General features: G+C 38.4%; 1 protein-coding gene across 1 annotated transcript in view; it reads right to left on the reverse strand.

Moving 5' to 3' along the window:
* LOC136411831 (glutamate receptor ionotropic, kainate 2) overlaps positions 1-26,125 on the reverse strand; it is a 56,521-nt gene that overhangs the window by 1,738 nt on the left and 28,658 nt on the right. Inside the window, exons 3-15 of the mRNA XM_066394580.1 lie at positions 19,605-19,766; positions 17,182-17,268; positions 16,967-17,131; positions 16,727-16,902; positions 16,535-16,588; positions 15,527-15,691; positions 15,316-15,471; positions 11,434-11,637; positions 9,148-9,351; positions 8,994-9,098; positions 7,301-7,558; positions 728-925; positions 285-675 (exon numbers count right to left, since the gene is read on the reverse strand). Of these exons, the coding sequence (XP_066250677.1) occupies positions 285-675; positions 728-925; positions 7,301-7,558; positions 8,994-9,098; positions 9,148-9,351; positions 11,434-11,637; positions 15,316-15,471; positions 15,527-15,691; positions 16,535-16,588; positions 16,727-16,902; positions 16,967-17,131; positions 17,182-17,268; positions 19,605-19,766 (2,325 nt within the window). The remainder of the gene's footprint in view (positions 1-284; positions 676-727; positions 926-7,300; positions 7,559-8,993; positions 9,099-9,147; positions 9,352-11,433; positions 11,638-15,315; positions 15,472-15,526; positions 15,692-16,534; positions 16,589-16,726; positions 16,903-16,966; positions 17,132-17,181; positions 17,269-19,604; positions 19,767-26,125) is intronic.

Genomic DNA, 26,125 nt, shown 5'->3' on the forward strand with positions numbered 1-26,125 from the left:
CCGTAACACCGTTATTACATATATCAACCTAAGGGGAAAATTGATTTTCACACCGAATGAAATCGTAACCGCTGTCAAAACTTCGCAATAAAACTTTTGCACATTCGGAGCCGTAATAATTTAAAAATTCAGCAAAACCTGCCAAATCGGGATAGAACGAGTGAAACTCAACAAGTAAAGTTCCCTTAAATATTTAATTCAAAAGCCGATTTGCTTCCTGCAAGGAATAATTTAGAATTTTTAGCGTTCAGGGTGGAGCAGTAAGTGTTTAAATTCCTCCTTACCAATATTTTCCACCCCTAGGGCATTCGCCTTGGACTCCTTGCTTTTATCATCCCTGGTGCACACATCCCCCGTGTTTTTCCACCACTTATCATACAAAATCTGAATGACTCCCTTTTCCTGCAGCTCCAAAATTGCCAGGGATATTTTGTCCCTCCAAGGGCTTCCTTTGGGGGTGGCTATTCCGTATCCTTTAGAGTCCAGAAGGCCTCCGATTTGAGTCAGATTACAGTCCCTCTGCACCGCATAATCCAGCATTGTAGACTCCATCAAGAACGCATAGTTTCCCTGCAACACCCTGTGAATTCCCTCTTCGTAGGACTTGACAAACACCGGAGGTTTTCTACTTTCCATGAACCGCCACATCTTCTGATAGATGCCAATCTTCGAATCCTGCAACATTCATGATTGCCTTTTTCCTGTCAACTGAAAATTTCGTGCTTACGCGAAAAAACGTCATAGTACTGCCCCCTTCCAAGGTACCATATGAAATGTCAGTTTGTTCCGCCAAGTCCTGCGCACTTTCAATAGGGGTGATCATGCGCTCTACCGTGAGAAAAGCGGCCAGATTCGCCGTGTAAGAGGAGATGATGATGAGGGTAAAAAACCACCAGATTCCTCCCACAATGCGCGTGGAAGTGGCCTAACAGATTAAACGAAAGTCAGTACATTCGAGGGCAAATATCTGGAATACTGTTCCTGCTGATGTCAACTTTGTTTCACGTCATATATCTTCACTTAAAGCTGCACAAAACGTCTTGAATTAGCACAAATTTTCAATGAAATAGTTGGAGGGGACAGTGGAATAGCTAGTGCTCAGGCCAGCTTAATGGTAGAGAAGCAAATTGATGGAATACATGGATATCCAGCGAAAGTGCTTATGAGATAGGCGATAAGGAATATATACGTACTACCTACAAATAACGACAGAGAAATAAAATTAAAAATATTTATTCAAAATGAAAGTAATATACGGGGTGTCCTTGAAATAGCTATACAACGCTTGACCAATACTACTGAACCAAAAATTAGGCGTTCTAGGCAAACTGGCCTACATCCAGCGTGGCTTCGTTTTGCCGCTACAGAGCGGCATAGCTTTCAAATTAATTTCGTTTTTTTCATTGCTAAACGCTTTTATCGATTTTCACTAATTTTTGGACCAAAAGTTAGGCATTACATAAATTGGCATGTTTCGATGTGGGCAGGATCCTTTTTTAATGTGGAGAAATATTAAAAATTGCGCGTAGTTCGTAAATAAAAGTTTATATTTCTGTTACACCCTGTAGGAATGGCTTTAATTGTTTTTCTCCCCCGCACGCTGACTTTATTTTGAAACCTTTTTGTCTCTTGTAAAATTTTCCCCAGGCATTTCAGTTTCTTTAAAAAAAATTATTTACGATGCCTTGCGGTTCGTCATTGTTGTGAAAGCAGTGTTAAAACAATTGTTTTGCGCTTCCTACGCAACAATAAAATAAATATTCCGTACCTTTGGTATACCGATAGTGTTTACCTTGGTTGTTGTTCATCGGAGTTGAATTTATTGTAAATTAAATAATTTTTGTTTTTTTTAAATAGAACATTATTCTATGGCTGAAAACGTTGACATATTTTTAGTATATGGATTCTGTGAGGGAAATGAACGTATGAATGTCCAAGTCAGTCGTGACAAATATCCAAATCGCAGAATCCCGAACCATCAAAGTTTCGCGAGTACTGAAACGCAATTTAGGAAAACGGGTAGTTTTAATCCAGATAATGTTAGTCGAAGACGCCAACGACAAAAAATGCCAAAAATTGAGAAGAAAAAAATACGGTGTCATCTCAGTTGATTGGTAAAATATTTATGGAAGTAGAAAGTACCAAAGAAACTCATTCTTAATTGAATGCTCAATAATTCCCAATATAAAAATAAATGGAAACAAAGTCTACAGGAGGTCCATCGAGAGGTAGAAGTATGTTTAAATATTTATGGCGAATATTGAAATGGTTGCCTGCACGATTCAAAAACGTGTCATTAATAAAAATTATAAATTCCGGGCAATTTGATGAAGGAAAAGTTTCCCTACAGGATCGCCATATGATGCTTTAGGCTATGGATTATTAGATCACAATTGTTCTGCAACTCTCGAGAGCCTCACAGATGATAAACAAAATGCGTTAGAAAAAGGTGTTTAATTAAAATTTTTAAAAAAACTATAATAAATCGGGTGTTTCATTTACTCTCTTTGCGAACAAGCCTATTAAACAACAAACAGAAAAAAATATAATCATATATATTAATAATAGGGTTAATCTTTAATTTACAAGGGAGAGATGTGCTTTTTTGCCGCTCTCCAAATTTGGAACGCCGATATCTCGGAAACTCGTGAGGCAATTGCCTTGAAAAACACTTCAAGCCTATCATTTCGATGCGCTCCATGACCCTAGGCACACCGCTTTACAAAATGCCTTTTGCTTATACAATTTAACTGATTTCTCACAAAGGTCACATACTAACAAAAATTAAGCGTTCCGAACAGTTTGATGAAGGGGAGGATGCCACTGCAGGATAGCGACCCGGCGCTTATGGCCATTGTTCAAGAGGGAATTAAATTTATAAGCTCACATATATTATTCAACCCTCGAAGTTGTTAAATTTTCAATAGACCGAGGCAAAATTTTAAGGTTGGTAGTGGCTTTATCTTTATTATGTGTGTACACATGTATATTAATTATGAATATGACGTATTTAATTCCGCATGAAATTTTAAATTAGCATTGTTCCTCAAAAGTCTCCGACTTCTGTTTTCGACAAAGTTCTCTTCGTAATAGGAAGTGTATTTTTTGTTCCGTCGGGGCATGTTTGCATAATGAAACTGCTGCTTTGAATCCGCAACTTTTCCCCCCGTTTCACTAAATCTGGAAGCATCGCATGTTACTTCCTATCGCGTATCGTTTCCAAGACCGATCAGCCGTACCTTAACAAAAGGCAGGTTGTAATTTTTTTTTTACGTTTTCGTACCGATATCACTTCGCAGATGACTCATTCGAATGTTAACGCGACGATGAGAAAGATGTTCATAACGTGCGCTCCACCACTAATCGGGATAATCGGGTTTCCTTTTGTTCTAAAAACTCGTGAGGTACGTCGTTGTTCTATCCATGACTTAGTGAGTGAAAGTGAGGGGTGTTCAACCACCACTTTGTAAGTGAAAAGGGATATTACGACGTCATTCTGGGTCATGCTTTTGATGCTCGGGGCTGTTCCGATTGTTGTTTCTTGTTGTTTACAGTTAAGCTTCGTGAGGTCAATGGGAACAACGTAATTGGAATTTTAGTTGAAAGTGGAAACAACTTGTAATTTTGGCTTTTCTAGGAGGTACCTAGTACCGCCTTTAGACGTGGCCGAAGAAAGAGTTGAGTTGTTTTAAAAATTAAAAAGTTTTTTGGCGTTTTAGGTCTCAACTGCGTGCACCTCTGCTTCGAAACAAAATTAATTAGAAACTCGGGAATGTTTTGAAGAAAAAAATTTTTTTACAGTAATTAAAATTGAATTTTTTTATGTTTCAGGTCCCAACTGTGTACGTCTCTGCATCAAATCCAAATTAATTCAAAATTCTAAATGTTGAGAAGATTTTTTTTAGAAATCAGCATTAAATTCTCTTCAGGAATTAATAACGAATCTTTTTGTGTTTCAGGTTTCCACTGCGTGCACCTCCGCTTCGAGTGAAAATTCATTAGAAGCTTTAACTGTTTTGAAGATTCTCTCGGAAATTAATGTTGCATTTTTCCTGTTTCAAGTGTCCACTGCGTGCGCCGCTGGTTTGAGCCAAAATTATTTGCGAATTTCGACTCTTCCAGAGACAACTCTCATGGTTTCCAAGATTTTTTAAAAGTACTGAGTATATTGTCCACAAACGCTTTATTAAGTAGATGGTCGGTCTCAGAGACCGATGTTAAGGAATATGTAATATTACGGCACGTTAAGGAGGAAGACTTAATAAAAATTACGAATTCTGGACAATTTGGTGAAGAAGAAGTTGTTGGAGCAGGATCGCCACACAACGGTAAAGGAGATTGTTCTTCACAAGAGAATTAAATTTATTAGATCACATATCAATCAACCCTTCAAATTGCAAAATTTTAATAAACTTAGACAAAATGCTAAGATTAGAGGTGGCTTTATTTTTATATAATTTTAAATTAGTATTTTACTCGAAAAACTCCTGAATTCTCTTTCGTTCAACTTGTCTTTGCAGTAGGAAATGTATTTTTTATTCCGTCGGAGTATGTTTGCATAATGAAACTGCTGCTTTGAATCCGCAACTTTTCCCCCATTTCACTAAATCTGGAAGCATTACATGTTACTTCGTATCGCGTATCGTTGCAAAAGCCGATCAGCTGTACCTTAACAAGAAGCGAGTTGTAAATTTTTTATAAATTTTCTTACCGATATCACTTCGTAGATGATTCACTCAAATGTTAGCATGACGATGAGCAAAATGCTCATAATGTGCACTACACCAACAATCGGGATAATCGAGTTTTCCTTTGTTCTAAAAAGTCGTGAAGTACGCCATTTAACTAACTCAATGAGTGATTGAATTAGTGAATGAAAGTGGGTGGGGTTTAACTGTCATTTTGTGAGTGGAAGGGGATGTTGCTGACGTAATTCTAGCTCACACTTTCGGTGCTCGGAGATGAATTTTGATCGTTACTTTTTGTGGTTTACAATTAAGTTTTGTCAGGTCAACGAGAATGGCATAATTAAAATTTTAGTTGAAAGTCAAAATTTTTTGCAATTTTGGTTCTTCTGAAAGATACTTTGAATCATCTTTGGACATGCCCGAAGAATGATATCGCAACGTAAGCTCTTTCGAAGATTAAAAAAAATTCGGGAATGAATACTGTTTTTTGTGGTTTAGGTCTGAACTGTTTACGTCTCGGCTTCGAGTCGAAATTAATTCGAAACTTTGTTTTGAGAACTTTTTTCAGAAATTATTACTGAATTTTTTTTTTTATTTCTTGGACCAGTTGTAGTGTCCAATTCGGTTAAATGGGGATAACTATTTACTCTTCTTGTAAAACATTTAACCCTATTTACTGAAGGATCTTCCATTATGCACGACGGGGTGCCACTTATTTTTAGTGTAAACGTTTGTAGACTTTTAACTGAAACATATCCTAACAGATGAATTGGAACAGGCAACGATGCAATCATAAATTGACCAGCAAGATCACCCGATTTAACGCCTCTAGACATTTTCCTGTGGGGAGCTCTTAAATCAAAAATGTATGGGTCCCCCATCGCTACAAAGGCTGAGTTACTGCTGCAAAGAATTTTCAACGCTGCAGATTATTATAAAAATAAGTCCGGCACGATGGCCAAAATACAGATTAATTTTTTAAAACGAATTTATTTTGTGTATTCAGGAAAATGGTCAACATATTGAACCTTTGTTATAAAAATTAAACTAAATTGATCGATATTCAGAATTAAATTTGTTTCATGTTTTCGTTCCGACTAAACAACAGTGATAAACTGCCAGGTATCGTAAATAATTTTTTTAGAGAAACTGAAATGCCTGGGGAAAATTTTACAAGAGACAAAAAGGTTTCAAAATGAAGTCAGCGTGCGGGGGAGAAAAACAATTAAAGCCATTCCTACAGGGTGTAATAGAAATACAAACTTTTATTTACGAACTACGCGCCATTTTTAGTATTTCCCCGCATTAAAATAGGATCCCGCTCACTTCAAAACACGCTTATTTACGTAGTACCTAACTCTTGGTTCCAAAATTAATGAAAATCGATAAAAGCTTTTAGCAATTATTTCTAAAAAACAATATTAATTTGAAAATTTTGGCGCCCTGTAGCAGCAAAACGAAGACATATTAGATATAGGTAACTTTTCCTAGAATGCCTTATTTTTAGTTCAGGGATTTTTGGTCAATTGTTGTACAGTTATTTCAGTGATGCCCTGTATATCTTTTTATTGAAAAAACAATGAAATTGGCTATGAAATACTGGCTGGTTCTTCTCCTGGTCAACGGAATATGGAAGCCTTCAACTCAACGATCTGAGTCTACATGCAATTAATTGCTTCACATACGTATCATGGGATTCGCTCATGGAATAGGCAATGACTTAGGATGTCTTTAACGGAATACTTTATGTTAAAATGTGGAATAAAGTACATTCACATCATAATAGGACTATTGGTCATGCAATAGACAATGGTTCGTCATTGGTTCAACTGAAAAATGATGTTAAGGAGATTTTCGAGTTGCCCGCAAGTGATTCTTCAAATCGCTTTTTTTTTCAAAGCACATGGAAGGGATGCTCTCAACGGAATACTGTGGAATGTTCATCTAGCTTACAGAACTAGCTTAAAGACTGACTAAATTTGTCTTCATCTACTGTAAAATTCTAGTGCCTCAAGCCTTCTCCTACTCTATGGAATACCTTGGGATTCAACTCAGATCCCTGCTGCATCAAACTCCCAATGGCAAACCAAAAACTATTCCCCAAAGTAAAACCATTTTCCAGCATTTCCAGCGTAGTGACCTCCTCATTGCAACACTGTAACCTCTCCACGCTCTCATCTATTCAAAACTCCTTTAAAGCAAACGAGGGATGAACTTATTAAGTATCCAGACCTAAATCACAGTCGTTTAAACCAATGCCAGAGGAAGATTCACTCTCGCATGGAAGAATTGTGGAGTGAGAGCATCCCTCCCCGTCTTCCTGCTCAATTCTTTTGAGCAGGCAATCATCGCAGAGCTCCACCTCTTTCCATTCCTCAGGAGTAAAACGGGCAACAATCCAGATTGTCAGGGAGACCAAGGCGTAAGCCAAAGTAATGTATATCCAGATTTCGAAAGCTAGAGGGTTGAGAAAGGCGAATAGAGGGGATGGAGTACGTTTGACCACCTTCGAAAAGAGATTAATGTGTTAAAATTTTCTAGAATATTCTGTATATTGAAATAAATCATTGACATCAGCAGGAATTTATTCTCAGAGCGTCTCGAAATCGAACCTTGGGATTTAACCCTGAACCCTGCCTCAAGAAGGTCCCAGTAATGAACCAGAAGCTATTGGAGACCGAAAATTGGTTCTCTACTACGTCTGAGTCCTGGTGACAGGGATGGGGGTTGTTCCATTCATAGGGGGAGAACCTGGCCATGACAAAGAGGGTGAAGGATACCAAAAGGTATGCCGCTAACACATAGATCCAGATCTCTACTGCCAAGGGGTTCATGAAGCTGAAAAGCCTGGTTGGCTGGCTTGTAGGGATCTAAAAGAGGGTTTCCAATCGTAAAGACATGCAAGAGCAGTTGCAATCTACTCCTACCGGGTGACAGTTTGTTAGCGCAAACATCGATTTACAATCAATCATCGGCCAAGAGTTGTTTAATAAGAGGAATAATCAACGAATTAAAACGACCCATCGATGTTAAATGACCTATTGAATGTCTGTTGTTTGTGCTAATTGAGGCACTACTGATAGGTTAAATTAATATTTGAGCATGTCGGTAATAACTCATAAATTTTGAAATTAGGAGATATTTCAGAGCGACGGAGGTTAAGAGTTTTTGAATGTTAATTTCCCTTTCAAGGTGATGTGGGAGATGAATTTTCTAATAATTGTTTTAACCGACGTCCACCTTTTAATACGAAATTACAGCCACCGCTGTTATAAATTGAAAATTTCGCTACTTTAAATTGTGCCACCCACTGAGGGCGATATTAATTATAAAACTCTGCCAAATATAAAGACCAAGGGTTATGAGACTGCTCAAAGCGTATTACGCAATTTATGACCGGTTTAGTTGAAAATTAAACGTTCTCGCTTTATGCGGATTAATTCGCGCCTGTTGTGAAATCGTTGAAATCGTTTTTAGGGGTTGAAACCTACTTCCCCCCTTCCAACTCTAGAGAATCGATTAGTTTGTTTAAAATGGAGTTAAGTGCGCATCTAACAGGAGCTATCAGTTTGAGGTGGTCCAATGGTTTTGGAACAGTAAGTCAATATGGAATTCAATGAAAATTTGACCTTTGTTCGATTGGAGGATAGATACGTTAAAATTGACGTTTGGGTTGGATTTTTTAGAAAAAATTTACCGAGGATGAATATTGACTCGAGAGATGTAACATTGAAATTAACGAAATTAACATGGCACGTACCAGTTCCAGAAATTTCCAGATTTTTGTCTGTCCGAAACTGTTGTATCATCGTTGTTTTCAGAGCTAGACCCGTGGTATTGATGCTAATTATCAGCAATTTTTTTAGCAAAGCGAACGCGCCTAACTGAACGATGTAGCTCTCTCTCAACTATGAACAAAATATTTCCCCAAAAATTTCACTGACGTTAATGGAATTGACTGGTTATGTTTGGATAATACGCAAAACAATTTGAGCAGTTTTCACGAATATTAGGTCCATTATTTGTTGCACAAACCAGCATTACCCGCAACAGTTCACCAACCTATTTAATATCAACATGTACATGATTATCCTCGAAAAGCCCGAATTACCGATATTTAAAGCTAACTTAATTACTCTTTGATAGGAGCAAATATCCTCCTGAATTGTGGGCAAATTTATTACCATAAACACATATCTGGCTATTCTGTGCATTAGCCCACATTTCCAAGGAAATGAGGTCGGCTATGGAAGGCAAAAAGCCAAGATTTATCGGATTTTTTGAAAAAGCACTCTCCACTGTTACCTTAAACAGAATGCCGATCCCCAAGTTCATAAATGGTTTGGTGAAGTCAATTACGCTCTCCCTGGCGTAATTTATGGTCATCGAAGCTACGGCCAGGTCTGCCTTCTGGAAAATATGAAATTATCTCCGTGGAAACTAAGAAATTGAAATGTACCTTTTCCATTAGCTGCTGGACTATCCCGTTCCACTGCTTAGTCTCCGGGTCGTAGACCCCATACATATGATCGGGAACCAGCTTTATGGTGTATTGGAATCCCACTTGTCCTGCAATCCACTTCAGGAGGTCGATGCAAAAGCCCTCATACCTGGCATTTCCAGTCAGGTTCTGGTCATCCTTGACCATTACGTATGGACGCTCCTGCGATGGAAAAATCCCCGTTTCAGCCAAAATTTGACACGAAGGAAAGCGATCCAGAAGCGATTTCCTTCAGTCTTAAATTCAGTCAGCAGCAGGAAACTTTCATTTCCTGCAGGGCGCTCGAAAAATATTGTCCAGGATTCAGTTGTTTAGGGTTTTTGCGACGTCTGTGCAGCGTCTTTATGTTCAGCATAAATTGACTTCCTGCGCGACAACTCCTGCTGCATTTTCTTGTGTTTACGATAGAGTTTGGCTTAATGCTTAAATTGATGCCATTGGAGCGGGAAAATTCATTTATTTATCGTCAAAGTTCTGATACAATTACTAGAATTTTAATTGAAATTTGTTGCCGAAACAGCGTTACTCTATATTCGCTTGTCAGGGTTGTTTATGAGATTGAATACAGGAATTTTTAATTGGTTGTTTATTTGAACCTAGACGGATCATAAAAATAGCCGAAATGGCACGATTTCCAGTCATTTTTGAGAGCTCGGAAACAGTTTAGTTGATTTTTATGGACAAAAAAGTGCTGAAAGTCCCTTTTTTAGAGTCATTGATGAACACTCGTCTCGGAAAAAAATTTCAATGCCATACAGCATAAAGGAAAATGCCATGCAAAATTGTTCATTTTCACTGCGATAGCTAGTTACGGTCAGTTCACAACCGTCATTTTCCAGTAACTTGGAGGTTCTGGACCATACCTCCGGACATGTGTGGCGGATATTAGTCTTTTGGGCAATTTAAAAAAATTACAGGGTGTTTTCAAAAAGTTGTAATTTTCATTTGTTCGCTATATACGCAAGACTTCACTCCATTAAAACCTTAACTCCATTAAAATGAAAGCAATTGTCTCTGAATAACCATTTCTAACAAACTCGGGGACGTAGACTGATCTACCTAAAAAAAAATAAATTGTCAATGTGGCACGAAGCCTCAATATCTCGTAACTTATTTGAGGACTTTTCGATTTTTACCATTCTACCAACAAGGAACGTTACAGGAAAAGTTTTGATAAATTTTGCGTGGCATTTTTGTTTACCGATCGGCCCAAGGCGTTTCCGAAACTCGAACTCTCAAAAATGACTGAAAAATGGGTTGTTTCGATTATTTTTGTGAGCAGTTCATTTGCCTCATATTCGCTATTGAAAAATCATATTTCGATTGATACATGTTTTTTTCTAACGAATTGAAAAATGCCGATCTTTGACCAAAAGAAGCTTTTAAGTGTGCCCTTCAATATTGCCAAACTTGAGGTTTATAAGTACGTTTACACCTGAGTAGCAAGCACGAGTGTCTGGTCACTACCGAGAAGTTTCAAACCTATAGGCGATGTTTCTTTAATTCAATATCGTTTATCTTCCAGATTGGACACGTAAGTACTTCAACTTCACAAAATTTAACGTTTAAAGTACATTTACACTGGAAAAGCAGGTTTGAGACATGAGAAGAAAAACATGCATTCAGTTGCAAAAATCCTTCTTAATCAAGAAACTAACAGTCTCACAAAGTTCTATAGCTATATTGGAAACTGAATTTACGGACATCTGAGTAATTCACCGTCCCAAAGTTTGCTCACTTACTTTCGTCGCTCTCGAGGATTTTATTAGTTTTTGAAGTAACTCGGTCCAAATATGACTGGGAAATTTGGGCTATCGCTCCCTGGAAACTTCCGACTGCAAACATTAGCTTTGCCATTCTTAGTTCGAAGATAAACGAATCTCGCAACTTTTTAATTCCATTTAACCACCGTTTTAGTCAATTAATTCGGAAGTTTCCAGGGTAATTGGGTGAGTAAATAAACAAAAATTCACGCTCCCAAAGTTGGTAATTGAATTTCCATATTTGCAGCTCAAAGTTTTTTCTGACAGAGCAAAAGACCACTAAATAATTCCTCGAGAAATTTGCATAGTTGGCTGGAAATCCCGGCCAGTCAAAGGAAAGTTTTCTTTAAAGGGAACTTGCGATAGTCCCTGTTGCGTCTCCGATTGGCAGTGAAATATGAGCTCTTTTACCTACTGAAACTTCCGAATCCAGCTTTACTTCGACTTTTATATTCACTATTGATCTAGCCTAGATACTCGCCTCTCTGGTCATGACGATGAGAGTTATGTTAGGGGCGTGTTGGTCGTAGAAGGCGTTGGGGTCAGTAATGTTAATTCCCTCAGCAGGAGTCCAAGTGCCCACCTTGCGCACCTCCTCTTTCTTCAGCTTCAGCAAGTCTACCTTGAAGTTGGATCGTTTACCTTCTTGAAACTCCAGGTTGCCTGTCAGTCCATGGAGATTCGACTGAAACGCAAAGAAATTACTTAAAACTTGAGTGAAAGTGTTGATTCCTCTATTAGGTCGACTTGGGGCAGCTGGCGCAGGGATATGCCGGGTATACTGCGAGGGCCACAATTTATGAAATATTGGTATGTTAATATGGGTCTTTACGGACCGATTTATGGGAGATGGTAGATTTTAGCCTCAATACAGTGTCTCAATAATATACCGACAAACTTTAAGGGGTGGCGAGAGATGCCAATACAAACTTTTTTCCTAAATAAACATATGTTCATAAAAGAGCCGTATGAGCAGAAAAAGGGCAATATTGTTTTGGTCATTATAATCACTTTCTGTTCAAGTTAAATGTTGTATTATTGATAAATAAACGATTTTTTAAAGTAATTGTTCAAAATTTTAACCATTTGCTGCGATATAAAGATTGCCCCGTTGACTTATTGATTCGCGGACCCTATGGAATATTCCAGAAATAGCTTCTAGATGCGTGCAACTGGTCATTATTATTATTAGGATATCCTTCTCGTTATACATATGCGTTTCGGAGACCAGAGATTTGAGATAACTATAAAGGAAAAAATCGAGGGGGTTGAGATCAGGAGAACGCGCGGGCCAGGTCACAAGACCCCGTCTTCCAATTCATCGGAGCATATCGGTAAGTTCTTAAAATGAGAAATTAGCATCTATTTTCAATTCAAGTTCTGATTTAAAAATAAATAAAATGAACTACACCAACTAGTTGCTATACCAACTGAATAATTATAATACACAAATAATACCTATTATGATCTTAAAATTGGAATCTAGAATATTTAATTGTGTTAAAGAAATATTAGTGTTCTCACTGACAAACGTAGTGGAAACAAAAAAGTTCAACAAAAGACAATAGTGTCCTACTAAATCAAGAAATAATTTAAGGATTTGATATAACTTAAAATATTTTGTTTGCTCCACAGTCCTAACGGCGTTTCGCGAGAATGTGTTTATTAAAGAAAATAAATTTGTATTAATATCCTCCATTAGTCCTTAAAGCTTTCTTGGGGCACACTGTATAGTCACTTGAAAACAACCCCAATAACTAAGGATCTAAAGGCGAAAAATCAGTCCTGTTTCTCAGCAGTAGCGTCAGGAACAGCAACATCCGCTAAAGCGGAACTAAAAAATCTCTTATTTCGCTTCGAATGGAGTTTGAGTGATAGGGATTTTATGCCCCATGAAAGACACTGTCTAAATCCAATTCCGCCACTCTCAATCCAATCCGCACGCCCACTTACCCAGTACCGTTGGCCGAAATGTATCCGGGTGATAAATTAAATGGCTGTGGCCATAAAACACTCTCCAAAGCTGGCGCACCGCCGTGAAGGACCCGATTTCCATGCAAAAATCCCCAGGAGTTCGTTTTGCCGTAGAGGCGTCGCTTCCAGGACGATTTGTCAAGTTCACAGCCAACGAAATAATAAATCCGGCAAGTTTCCCCCGGAAAATGCATTCGGAATGCGTTTTCCGGTCTGACACGTTGACGAAAACGTCAGAGTGAGTTGTGTCGATATTGGAAGTGGAATAAACAAGGGAAAGAAGGGAGTTGAGGACTTCGATCGAGAAGATCGAGAAAACTGTATTAGATTTTTTGTTTCTGAACGGTAACTGGATATTCGAGCTTAATACTCTGGTGTAAACCCATGCACTATATGGATTTTTTTTGCTATTCGCGTTTACTTTGGGGACACAGGAATTTTAATTTTGCTCTATTTCGATGCAGGTGCCCAACCTTAGCATGGCTAATAAACGCTCGAGCATGCTACTCCGATGTAAACCTAGGCATCCTCCTTAAATTTTGTGTTGGATATACTACACGGCTTTTTATCTCCAATAACGAGCATCCTGCACTTTTCAGTCAGGAAGTTAGACAATTTTAAATTATGCCCAACTTTTCACCTTCCTAGTGATGGTCCATACTCAAGCCTCCACCCTCAAGTTGGCTTGCCACTTTGGGTTGTGGCCTGGTACTCGCGTCTGGTACTCCGGTGCAAACGTATTTATGATCCTCTTTTTTTCTGCGATTTAGACACTCGCTTTGGAGCTTCTTTTGATCAGAAATGATCCCTCTTTATTCATTAGTCTGGAAGTTAGAAAATTTTTAAGTATGTTGCATTCTTACGTCTTGACGAACGGACCCTCGAGTCTAGTACGTCGATGTAAAGCCACCTATAATAAACCCAAAATTTTCTATGATTTGAGTGGGTCCTATGAAGCTTCTTCTGACCGAAAACGGTAGCTGCACATTTCTCAGTTCGAAACTAACAGAATTTTAAAGTCCGATCGACTCTCAAATGGGTTTTTAGCTTCTGAGTTGCCTCCTGATATTCGGGTGAAAAATCTACGTGTGATTCTAAAATCTTCCGTGATTAGAATATCGTCTATGAAGTTTAAGCTGACAAGAAAGTATACCTGTACGTTTATCAATTTGGAAATTGCAGAATTTTAAACTACGCTAAATTCTCGAGTGGGCTTATAGCGTTACAGTTGTGACCGAATGTTCGGGGCTGGTAATACGGTGTAAGCCTGCATTTAATCCTCAAATTTTCCGCTTTTTAACAGCTTGCCATGAAGCTTCTTTTATCCAGAAACAATCCTTCTGCATTCGTCTGTTCGTAAGTTATACAATTTCAAATTTCTCTAGTCAGATGTATCGATATTGAAGAGTGATAAATGAGCCTCTGGAGTGTTTGGACTTCCTTTTTAAAAATTAAGACAAACACTATTCCTTTCAGGGTACATATATCTCCAAGTGCATACTCAGTATTACAGGGCAAACAATAGAATCCAATATAAATTCCGGTCTTATCCAAACATCTGAAGCCAGGGCAAGTGAAACTGTCCGTAGGGCAATATTGGTTTTTATATTCCCTGCTCTCCCCTAAAAGGGTGCTAGGACTTTTTAACTATTGAAAAAGCAAAATCGTGATCAAACTGAATTTTTCTCTCCTGGAAAGTACATACTCAAAAGAGAATTGTTTTTTCCCCGTTTTCGCACGTTCTCATCCACACAATCAGTTCAGTTTAATTGCGTTTTTTCCCTCCATATCCGCTGAATAAATATAAGTAAAACGGCATCAGAAACCGAGTTAAGTAACCAAAAAGGGAAATATGCAAATGTAAGATCCTCCATTTAGGGCCTGCTATTTCATAATTTAAAGATATGCGGTGCAAGGGTCGCTGCCTGGACCAATCGAAGGGCCCATTAAAGGGAAGAAAGCGGCCGGAAAGGGAAATTGACGTTAATTGCTCAGTGTGTAAGGATTCGCTATGCCTCGTCGCTGCATTAAGGAGAAATTTAATAAAGGCTTGTCTAGAAGAAAAATAGAGAATTGTTTTTCGATAAGGGATTTCGCCTGATGGAACATTTTTTTTACGTTTACGACCTTGTTTTTGGCCTCAAGAGCATTGCAGGGCTACAAAAAGTAATCGCCCCTATTGGGCTTGTACATCCGAGAGGAGTTAAAAGGTTACGATTATTTTTATTTCTCCCTTGCAACTAGAGAAATTTAATTTTGTTAATGGGAACTTTGTTGCTCTGCTCAAATAAACAAAACAATAATAACGAATTCAATTCAACTTCCCCCCAGTCGAAGATCTAAATCGAATTAATGCCGAAATACAGGGGAGGAAACAAGGGAAACTTACCACCGAATCCAAGTAGTTGTAAAGGGACATCCCGTCATCCCAGGGTTCTTCGATGTCGCAGGATAAATTCGTCGGTTTAATAGAACGTCCTGAATCCATCGCAGCTAATCCCTTGGCGAACACGTAAACCGAGTCGTACATAAGGGCCGGCTCTGCCTTTGAAGGGAAAAAAAATTCTCAGCCCCCAAATCAATTTCCCTCGCCAACCAACCTGTATCACTCCAGATCTATTCAAAATCGCATGCCCAACCGTCTGGAATTTTTCCATTGTGGCCAAAATATCCCTCACTTTGTCATGATCTACATCGACCAACCGAAAAGCGGTAATATTGACTGAGTTGTACTTGAAATCCTCCAAATCGAATGTCTCCAAGTCCTGAAATAGAGGCTAATTTAATTATATGCTTAAACTTTTGCAACTTCTGCAGCCTGCATATCACTCTTCAGGGATCGGATACTTTACATCAAAATAGAAAGGCGTGGAGCAATATATTTGCTTTAATAACATTAGGAAAGTTGCCGCTGCACTCGTGCAACTACTCCAACTTTATTAGACTTAACTTGGTTCTTTTGGAAGCCCTGTTTATGCTTTGGAATTATTTATACATGCAAAAGCAGCAGTCAAAGGTAGAATGCTGCCGAAGTTAGCGCTGGGATCAGGCAAACTATGGCAAACACGAAAAAGTTTAATTTTGCAGTAAATTTTAAGTCGGGGATTAGTACGCCACTGCTCACCGTTTGATCAGCTTAGAAGTTTTAATGCGTGCAGACGAGGCAGAGGATGAAGAAACGCCAATATAGCGTTGGCGTTGGACGTTTTCCTTTTAGCCGGATAATTTGCTCAGCAAGCTACTACTCGCTGTTTAGTGAGATTTGAAATTTTGGTAGATTTCTTCAAAAAATTTTACTATAAGTCAAATATATTTTTATTCGTAAAATTTGCCCAGTACGCCTCTGCCTCACGTCGAATGATTGTTTCCGTAAAAGCATGAAACATTGCTAAGCAAACGCAAAAAGGCATTGGTGTAAATGGTTTTTCCTTTGGAGAGATAAGTAAAAGAATAACTAATTTGGCGTGGAATTTCTTTGCAGCTGCACCTGTTGAGGCAGGCTTAGTACGCCCCTGTTTCCAACCAAATCAGCTCGGTCGCAATTTTTCCATCTATTTCTACAGATCCCTGGCCATTCTCTGATGCCTATAAGGAAGTCTTTTACTTACAAACGTGGTGAACATGTAGTGGTATCTGTAATCATTCATCTGCAGCTGCAACACCTGCAACGCAAAGCTCTGCTTTAACAACCCTGGCAGACTCTCTCCGTTATTACAACTACTACCCCCTTTAACACCACCATAAAACTCAACTATAAATGCATTTTTACGACCAGTAAACTGTTAGAAATTCCCACTCACAGCTCGAAAAAATTGCTGGATTTTCCTGGGATTCGTATCCACAATCAGCTTGTAAATCTCTTTTTGTCGCACCTCCCTCAGTACCTGTCTGTAACTGGCAGGACTCGCCTGTCTGATGTACATTTCAGTTTTAGCGGCCCCAGGCGCTTTTACCAGATCCTGAAGCTTAAACAAACCTACAGCAAAGGAGAATTAAAGTAAAACAACCCTAAAATCACACAGTTCAAAGATTTTAATTACCATAATCTTCTTCGTAAATAATGGCCACTTTGGTCCAGTTGAGGAAGGACATGAGGTCCTTGAAGGCTCGATTCATGTTCTCCTGGCTGGGATGGAGGTTGATGCTCAGTTTCTTTGAGGTGGGCTCAAAGTCGATCCGAGCCTCCAAATGAGGCACTCCCAGGGCTGAAACGACAATTTTCTAGAATTGTTCAAGTCATCGAAAAAGCCAATACCTTCGCAAATGCTCTGAATGTGGGCCCCTAGAACTGGATCTGTAGGTCCGAAAATGGCCTGCACTCCGAACTCCATTTGTCTGCAGGCTGAAACACGATTTCACATGGAATAACCTGGAATTTGCCAGAAAAAGAACGAGCAAAAAGAGCACTTACAGCTAATAGGCAAATGATGCCCCATTTCGTTTATGCAATGGTAAAACTGGCCTTTGGCCATAAAATACGAATTTGCGGTTATATCACCACTACATTTCGATTTACCGAGAAGCGGAAAAGGGCCATTTTCTAGTTCGATTTATTTATGTGCTGATAAGGTTTCATTGAAGCCCTATTAAGCCCTAATTATGAGCCTCCATAATAATCAGCAGGATTCGGCTTTAGGGAGGCTCCTCGAGTGCAAATCCTGGTTATTTTGCCTGTCGAGCTAATTGCCCGTAAAATTTTTGGGCTTAGCAGCCCTTCAAGGGCTTTAACTTGTAATTTTTTGCTGTTGGGTGTGCTGGGGATTAGGGCTAATTACTGGCGATAATTCGCAACAACTAGGGGTCGATTTAACCCTCCAAAGATGAGGAGATTTTACTACACATTCCTGAAACATTCCCTCTTTTCGCTCAGTTTCTCCTGTGTCATTTTGACTATTTGCTAATTGCACAGCAGTGCCGCAAAGCCTCATGCGGCCTGCGGGTGTAAAACTCCCACTTTTTCCATTAAAACCTCGTTTTTCTATTTGCAATAAAACAAGAGGGGAACGGAAAGAAAATTCATGTGCGCCACGCTCTTGGGCCAGATTTGCCTTGTTTCTCATCCCCGGAAATAAATTAAATATTAAATTAGAAATATGGGCAAAGAATCCTTTTGTAAGCCAGAATGATGGAATTGTTGTTTTGTTTTTCCAGGTTTACGGTCGTTTAAGTTGCACGTTAAAATGGAGAATTTAAACTTCTATTCAGCGCAAGTTAAGCGCAGATATCTCGGAAACGCACGAGGCAATTGCTTTAAAAAGCAGCTGAAGCTAATTGCTTCAATAAGCTTTGTAAGCGTGCATGTAACCGGGCGGTAACATCTCATATAATTTCTGAGATACAGTCAGTTTTGTATCAATTTTCGCGAAAATTCCATACTCGTATGGAGCTCGTTTTCAGACCCAAATTGAGGTTCTAAGTACCTAAAAAATGTGCGATTTCCTCAACTCTCGAATGAAAATTGCCGCCTCTAACCGTTCTCGAGTTACCCTCAATAAAACGAAATGTGCTGAAATGGAAACAAAATATGATTGTTCTGGGGGGATTTGGGAGAAGAGCGTCACCACTGCAGGGCGTAACTTCATAGATTTTCTATTAACATCTGTTGACAATAGCAAACGAATCAAGGCCTTTTACCATAAACTCATTTCCATTATTTCCTATATCTGGGCCCTTGTGAACGCTGGGACCCTCTAGTCACTCAATCTTATAGAATCCCCTTCTGTCCCCTTTTTTTCTTCTTGTGGATATATTAATAAAAATGATTGATGTCGCATTGTCTAAGACACGACACACGAAATTAGCAGGAGTGACCTAAATTGCGGGCCTCAATCCGAGAAGTTTCCAGTGACACTTCCGCCATCCAGGAGGATCCGATGATTTATCGTCTGGCAATCGAATTTCGCCACTTGAAAAATCCAGAAAAAGGGTGCTGATTCCTCAAAAATTTCCCTGCACGAACACGGTTAACTGCTTTCAGAATTTAAAACTAAAACGGTTCGATTTAAACGCATCAATATATTCAATCCCCCGGAGCTGCGAAACCCAAACTTTCCCTTTCCGCCCTTCGAAATGGCCCTGAAATAATGGGGGTAGATTTAAAGGGTCATCGAGCACTCAAATCCAATCGATGTTCTTCTTTGTAAAGGACTTATCCTTTCCATTGTTTGATTGTTTGAGGTCGCCATTAGCGGAGATTCAACTACAAGTTTGAACAGACCAAAACTTGTTCCGATGATCGCGCACATCTACTTTGGCAGCGCTGCAGGCAATAAATTTTAAATTAAAAGCATAGAGCTTTGCAACACTATTTCGACTTTTTCATGAGTTTTTCCTCGTAAATACGAATATCCTGTAAATTACCTGCATGCAAACAGAGGAATATGTAAACATATTGTGGGCGTTTCCCGGCAAAGGGAGACTTTCCATTAAACTTTTCCTCTCTGATATTCATTCGAGCTACGGCTAAGCGAGCCAGATTAAGCCTAATTTGCATTTGGCGTTATAGTTATTTAATGAACCATTATGCAATTGATCTTATAAAGCAATCAAACCCTAACTTGCTCCATCAGCCGAGCAGAAATGAAAATAATGGAGTTGGAGTCTAAAGGATCATTGAACAGTGAAAGCCAATTGAGGGATTTCTGCCTTGTGGATGGATGAGCAAAAAATTTCCTTTACCTTTTTTCGAGGTCCGGAAACTGTCATCTCTAGGCACATACTGGATGTCGTATACCAGGGTCGTATTGGGCAATATTTCCCTTTCTTTGTTGATCTTGTAAACTGCGTACTTGAAAGCCAGCTCTGCGCTGCTGTTCTTCTGGTCTTCGGTGAAAATGGCCCCTGAAAGCAAAGAGAGGGATTGGCATTAATTTTTTTAATTGAGCTCGAGGAGGCGCTCTACGATAATGATTTTTAGGCTCAACAGTCTCTACGGTATTGTGAATAAATGGTAAAATTTGCAGTTAATTTAATTTAAAAGCAGTGAAGTAGCGGACCCTCATTTAGCAGCGTGACAAAACTCATTTTTCTTAAATGTAATTAGTATGCGTAATTTTATAAATTTGTAACTTCCCAAATAGACATTCTGCACCAATCAGCTTCTGGTTTAAGAATCTCTCATATGTTGCGAATAAATAGTAAAAGATGCAGCGTGATTGACGAAAACGCAGTGGCGTAGTGGAGCCGCATTTTCGAGAAAGAGCGTGTGCAAGGCATAACCAAAAAAAAATGAAAACATTTGTAACTTTCGAATTAGGCTTATAGCACAAATGAACTTAAGACTCAATAACCTCTGCTATACTGGGCATAAACGGTAAAATTTGCAGCTAGATAGGCAAAGAAAAAGGGACGTAGTGAAACCTGAAATACTGAAAGGTTCCAGGATTGTTCGATAACTCATGGCCTTCATCAAACTGAGTCCTTGGTTAAAGATATATTAACAATATTAAGCAAAATGAACAAAATTTACTAATATTAGATGTTTTTGACATGGAATAAAGACTATTAAGAGCTGTTTGAGACACTTCATAGATTCAAACATCTTCTAAATAAACATTTTCTGTGTATAGATGTGACCTGCCAATCGCGAGCCCCTTCAAACTCAAGCTCCTTTCAATACTGAGTTTTTTCCTGTTTTACCTAACTAAATAGCAAGTTTAACGCAATCTTCTATGCCACTAAGCCTGGAGCTTTTAAAAGCAAGCGGAAATTTGCCGAACTTTTATCAGATTCCCCTGGATCATGAACTTAACACTTCCTAGACGAGGGGATAAAGCGTGCACCCTGCAAAGGAAAGTTTTAGCTTTCAAGCTAATAGATCTTCACGTCTAAAGGAGTGTGCATAAAACTAGTTTTAAGGTCCGATTACCGCGAACTGATTTTGGCAAAATGAGTATTCCTGGATGAATTCGTGTAACACATAATGTTTAACGTGATCTGTTTTCATCGGTTTTGGCTTAGAGGCGGCATTTCTTGCTAATGGAGGGCTGGCGCAGGATCCTAATTGATCTGAAAACAGCTTAAAAAGTGGCTCCGGCCTAATCCGACGTCGATTAAAATGAAAGTCTCCACCGGAAGGAAAACTAAACCAATTTGCACTCAACTATACTCCCAAGAGCTCCATAAAACACTTGTTTCTATCGCACGAAATTACCATAAATTGGATTCTTATCCTCCTCTTTCACTAAATAAACATGAGACCGAGTCGCAATGTTTACAATTTAATGTGGTTGCAAAATATCTCACGGCAAGGCAATTCTGAGCTTGCTGAAATATGTATTTTTGCTTTATCGCATGCATACTGAAAATTTTAATTGAAGTGGGAATCTGCACTTAGAAAATTTTTGATGGACCGTAATAGATTTGCGAAGCATACAATCTAATTAGGGTCGTAAACAGCAACTGATGCAAAATATTAACGGTTTGTGGACCCGCACATGCGGCCCGATTTGCCAACGAAACCGCACCCAAATATTTCAGCAAAACCACACTAAACACAGCGTGAAGCATGGCGCTAAATGCATATTTAGAACATGCAAAACTAAATATAAAGAAAACGACTCAAGGAGTAAGTTTCGTTCTCAGCACTCCCGGCTAATGACAAAAAAGACCCAGTCAACAAGACGTAATTAATTCACGATATATCAAAACGTTTATTGTTACACCTGCGTTTTCCTGTACGAAGTTTCTAACTTGATTCCAGCTGTTTTCGTTAGTTTGCCAGTGACAGGCCCGAAATTAATGCAATTGTGCACTCTGGTGTACTTTTGTACGTAAATAATTAGTTAATGCAGTGTGTAGAGGGGGATTTCGAATTTTAGATGAAAATAGGGCTCCATATTTTCAGCAAAGTTGTTTTAGAGGTAGAAGAGCCCAACTTGAAATCCAAACAAAGCTCACACTTCCAAGATATAGATGGTACGCATTTTGAACTATAACTCCCTACATAGACATTCTGCACCAATGAATTTGAGGATCAATAATATCTCGTATACCATATACAGAGAGCTGCATGAAAAACGGACAAAGCTGTGAAGTCATTATTTGTTAACCGATTTTCAAAATTAAAAAACTAAATAAAATTGTTGAGACTTTTCTATATTCTGACAGAAAACAATTTTGTTTAAATCAATTTTCTGTTAAAAAAACAGACGTAATTTTTTTTTTTCAAATGTTTCACTATGTTTTTTTATAATTATTCGTATTTTGCTGAATACATTTATAAACATTTTTGTGATTTTCTTCAATAATTTATCAAGAAAAATTTTTATTTTAAATATTTTATTTTTATAAAATTTGAAATGTCACCATCATCTTGTCAAACGCACAAGAGACATATTTCGGAAACGCTGAATGTTACATTACTAAGAAAATTGGGGGTACTTCGACAGAAGCTTAAATAATTCATCGCCTTAAGGCATCTACATGTTCAGGTGGAATGTCGTAAATTTTAGCTTTGAGATACCCTCATAAAAAATCCATCGGTGTTAAATCTGGACTACATGTTGGCCACCTAATACGTCCATTTGTTCCTATTTATTTCCCATTAAATTATTCATTCAAATAAATGATATTTAAATATGTATACGGGGCGGGGTTCCGTCTTGTTAGAAATAAAATCTATTTAAATCGGCTAGAAGTAGCTTATCCAAGAAATTTTGTAGTTCAACAGAGAGCAAATTAAAACACACAAACTTAGTTGAAAGGACCATTTATAAAAAACGGACCAATCAACCTACTTCCGATTATCCCTACACACACATTCAAGATAAATCTTCTCTGAAAATTGATCTGAACAACTAAGTTGGGATTCTCTGTTGACCAATATCGATGATTTCTTTTGTTAATAATGCGGTCCTTCCAAAAGTACCCTCATCTGACCACATTATCTTCGTGTAAAAAGTGCGATCCTTTACGCAAAAACCATCCACAGAATATCCTTCTTCGTTCTCAGTCGTTATTTTTAACGCTCGTCCTATGCGCGGAACGTATAGGATCTAGTTATGTTTCCTTAATATTGGAAGTACCGTTTTCTGCAAAGTTCCACAATTTCGAGCAACTTTCATTGGAGAAGTTTGGTGTGTTTCTTAAAACTGTAACAATACGTTCATCTCCATATTAGTTGAATTAGTTGAATCCACTATAGTCGTCCACACATAGTCGCTGGTTTTTTGAAAGCGCCATAAAGTCCTAAATTCTCTTCCAGTCCGCGAAACTTTGATGTGTTGGAAATTCTCTATTGGAAAATTTCTCTCTATATCGTCGAACTGTTTCATGAGAATTTTTTAAACTCTCTAAATGAACTCGCAACATATCAGTTAACTCTAGATAATTCATGGCTGACTTCGTTTGACGCTGAATTTGACCCTTAATTGTTTAACGATTTTTAAATGTCACATTAGCCTACTGGACTAAAATTCGTTGATGTGATGCCATTCAGAATACAGAAAACTTTCAACAAGTTTATTTAGTTTTTTAATTTTGAAATTCGGTTGACAAGTAACGATTTTATAGCTTTATCCGTTTTTCATGCAGCTCTCCGAATAAACAGAAAATTGCAGCTTGATTGACACAGAAATAAGGGCGTAGCAGGGCCTCACTTGGGAGTAAGCCAACGCTTAACAATTTTTAGGATATTTAAACAGAAGCAACGTTGGCAAGAATTTGTCTGTGCCAACGAGTTTTATACTCCATGATCTCTCATTTATTATGTAACAACTAAATAATTTGTAGCGCAATAGACGTAAAATCGATGTGGCAGTAGAGCTTCACTTGAGAGCAGGGTCTTCATACTTACGTGCAATTGAGCAGTTCGGCCAATGTTAAAAATTTTCAATTTTCACGTTGATCAATCTGGAAAGCTCATGTCGAGCCACAATAACTCGCTATGAAAGGTAGTTAACTTTTGAAAATACGGATTAAATCTGCCGGATTTTCTAAAAGTTCTAGATATCGACCCAACCAGGCCAGAAAGATGGTTTTATCTAGGAAAAAGCCCACAAACGGTGATGACTCCAGAATGTTCATTTCAGGCTACCACAACCAGCTAAAAGGGTATTGAATTGAGCCAGATTTGAATTTTCCTATATTTTCATGTTATTTACTGGCATTCTCAAGCCCATCGAAACACCGCTTGAAACACCCCTACACGCACCGGGGAAAAAGCCATTTTCTCGCAACAACTCAAAGGGACTTCATAATATATTGCCCTTCCCACATCAAGATACGTAAACGTAATTTCCTGTCGTATCACGTGACAGAGTCAATTCTCACTAAACATTCCCTTGTCTCTCAATTTGTTTCAGGATCAATACAAGTGTACTTTTCCAAAGGAAATATGTTCAACACTTAATTTAATTGAGTAACTGATGTGAGTCAAGCAAAGAGTGATGGCATTAGGGCACGTAGTTGGGTCGGAAGTCAGCCAGGAGTAGCACTGGCGATAATTCCAGGTTTCCAGAGTATTTGCTGCAAATTGTCCCATTTAGGACCATTCGAGATTCAGGTCACAGTTGTGCGAGTTCGGGACCATTACACAGATATTCGTGCTATTTGAGGTGTGGAAAAAAACGACCACATAAGTAGAGGCTTTGGAATATTCCTCGGAGGCCATTGTCATATAACATAGAGACACCTCCCGTAGTAGAAAACTTAATTTTGAAAGCTCTCGAAAGCTTTCCGAAAGGAAACTTTTCGTGATAAGAAAAGGACGACCCACAATATGTTCTCTTTAAAATCCCGCAACAGAATCATCATTTGTCTCGAATTTCTTTGAAGCTTTTTTCCAGCAATTCCACTCCCCCAGTCTCTCTTTTTGCCCTTTCCGTGATAGATAATAAATGGGAAACACAGGAAGGGTGTTACTTAACCGTTAATTGAGCCACCGTTTACTTTACTGCTTTTTCGTCCTGTTGTTAACGAGAGAAATTTTGTTTTTCGGTTCTGGGTCTCGCCATCATTCAAAAAAATTCCCCTATATGTTATGGATCCCCGAAATTGCCCTGTTATTCCCTCGATCTAACTTCGAAGCAATATAGATGGAAATCTACGGACGTATCAGAAAAACATATGTGCCTGATAGTACAACGTTCGAGGAGCTTCGCAGGACGGGTTCAAAGGGACAAAATTAAATCCCAATTTTGTCTATATTTCTGTCGATTTTAACCATTGACTGATGTACCATATTGGCTTGTACAGAGCACGAGATAAAAATGAAAAATGGACGTTCCGAAATGCCCGGGACTAAGATAAATGCCTTTTATACGTGAATCTGTAAAAACGACTTCTAGCGTCTCTATTCCGCTTGCGGGTCGTAATTCATTTGTCGGATTTCGGTGACAAGTTAATTATTGGTTGCAGTTTATGATTTACGGTTATTTTTGCGGATTTGCTTGGCATTCAAGTCGACACAACTGCGAATTCCGAGAAGACCATCAATCATACATAAACAAGCACAATTATCCGGCAATTAATTCCAATGTCAATTTCCTATTCCGTTGCGGCAAAAAACAAGGATAAATAAAACGGCAATGAATAAATTAAGCTTCAATCCGAAAATTAAGGATGAAGGCAATTTCGTTTGTGCTTCTGAATTGTTCTGCATGCGCGCGATAAGTCTCGTAATAAGGCTGGTTTTATGACTCGCAAAAACAATGGGGAAGTTCCCCCCAATAATTTAATTTTATTCGCAATAAGAGGGAAAAAATTCTGAAATTCCAAAGCTTTTATGTCTATATTTGAAATCAAATTTGTCGGTGAAACGTGAAATTTCACATAAAGTGCTTTGATACACATCAAAGATCCCCCCCCCCCCTCCTTCTTGGAGTAAGAATGAAATCGTTGTGTTCACCTCAACAAATACTTCAATTTCACACTAATTGTGAACTTTGAAATCGCATTTATTGGTTAAACACTAGAAATCAACGCATTGCGAAGAATTATTTCATAAATCTAGAGCGATGAAGGCAAAGAATTTTAAAATGAAATTTAAATTTGTTCAGATTCCCGTGATTTTCAGAGAAATTGGACTGAATTTATATGGAAAAACTACTTGCAACCTCACATTACGAGCTTCAAATCGATTTTACTATCATTCAAAATTTTATAGTAGAAATCGCTTCGACATCTAAAGCGATGGGGGTGAGGAGTTTTCGAACAAAATTGGTAAAAAATTCATATCTAAAATGGGGAAATATTGGGGC

The sequence above is a fragment of the Euwallacea similis genome, chromosome 10 (assembly GCF_039881205.1).
Source record: "Euwallacea similis isolate ESF13 chromosome 10, ESF131.1, whole genome shotgun sequence".
NCBI classification, from domain to species: Eukaryota; Metazoa; Arthropoda; class Insecta; order Coleoptera; family Curculionidae; genus Euwallacea; species Euwallacea similis.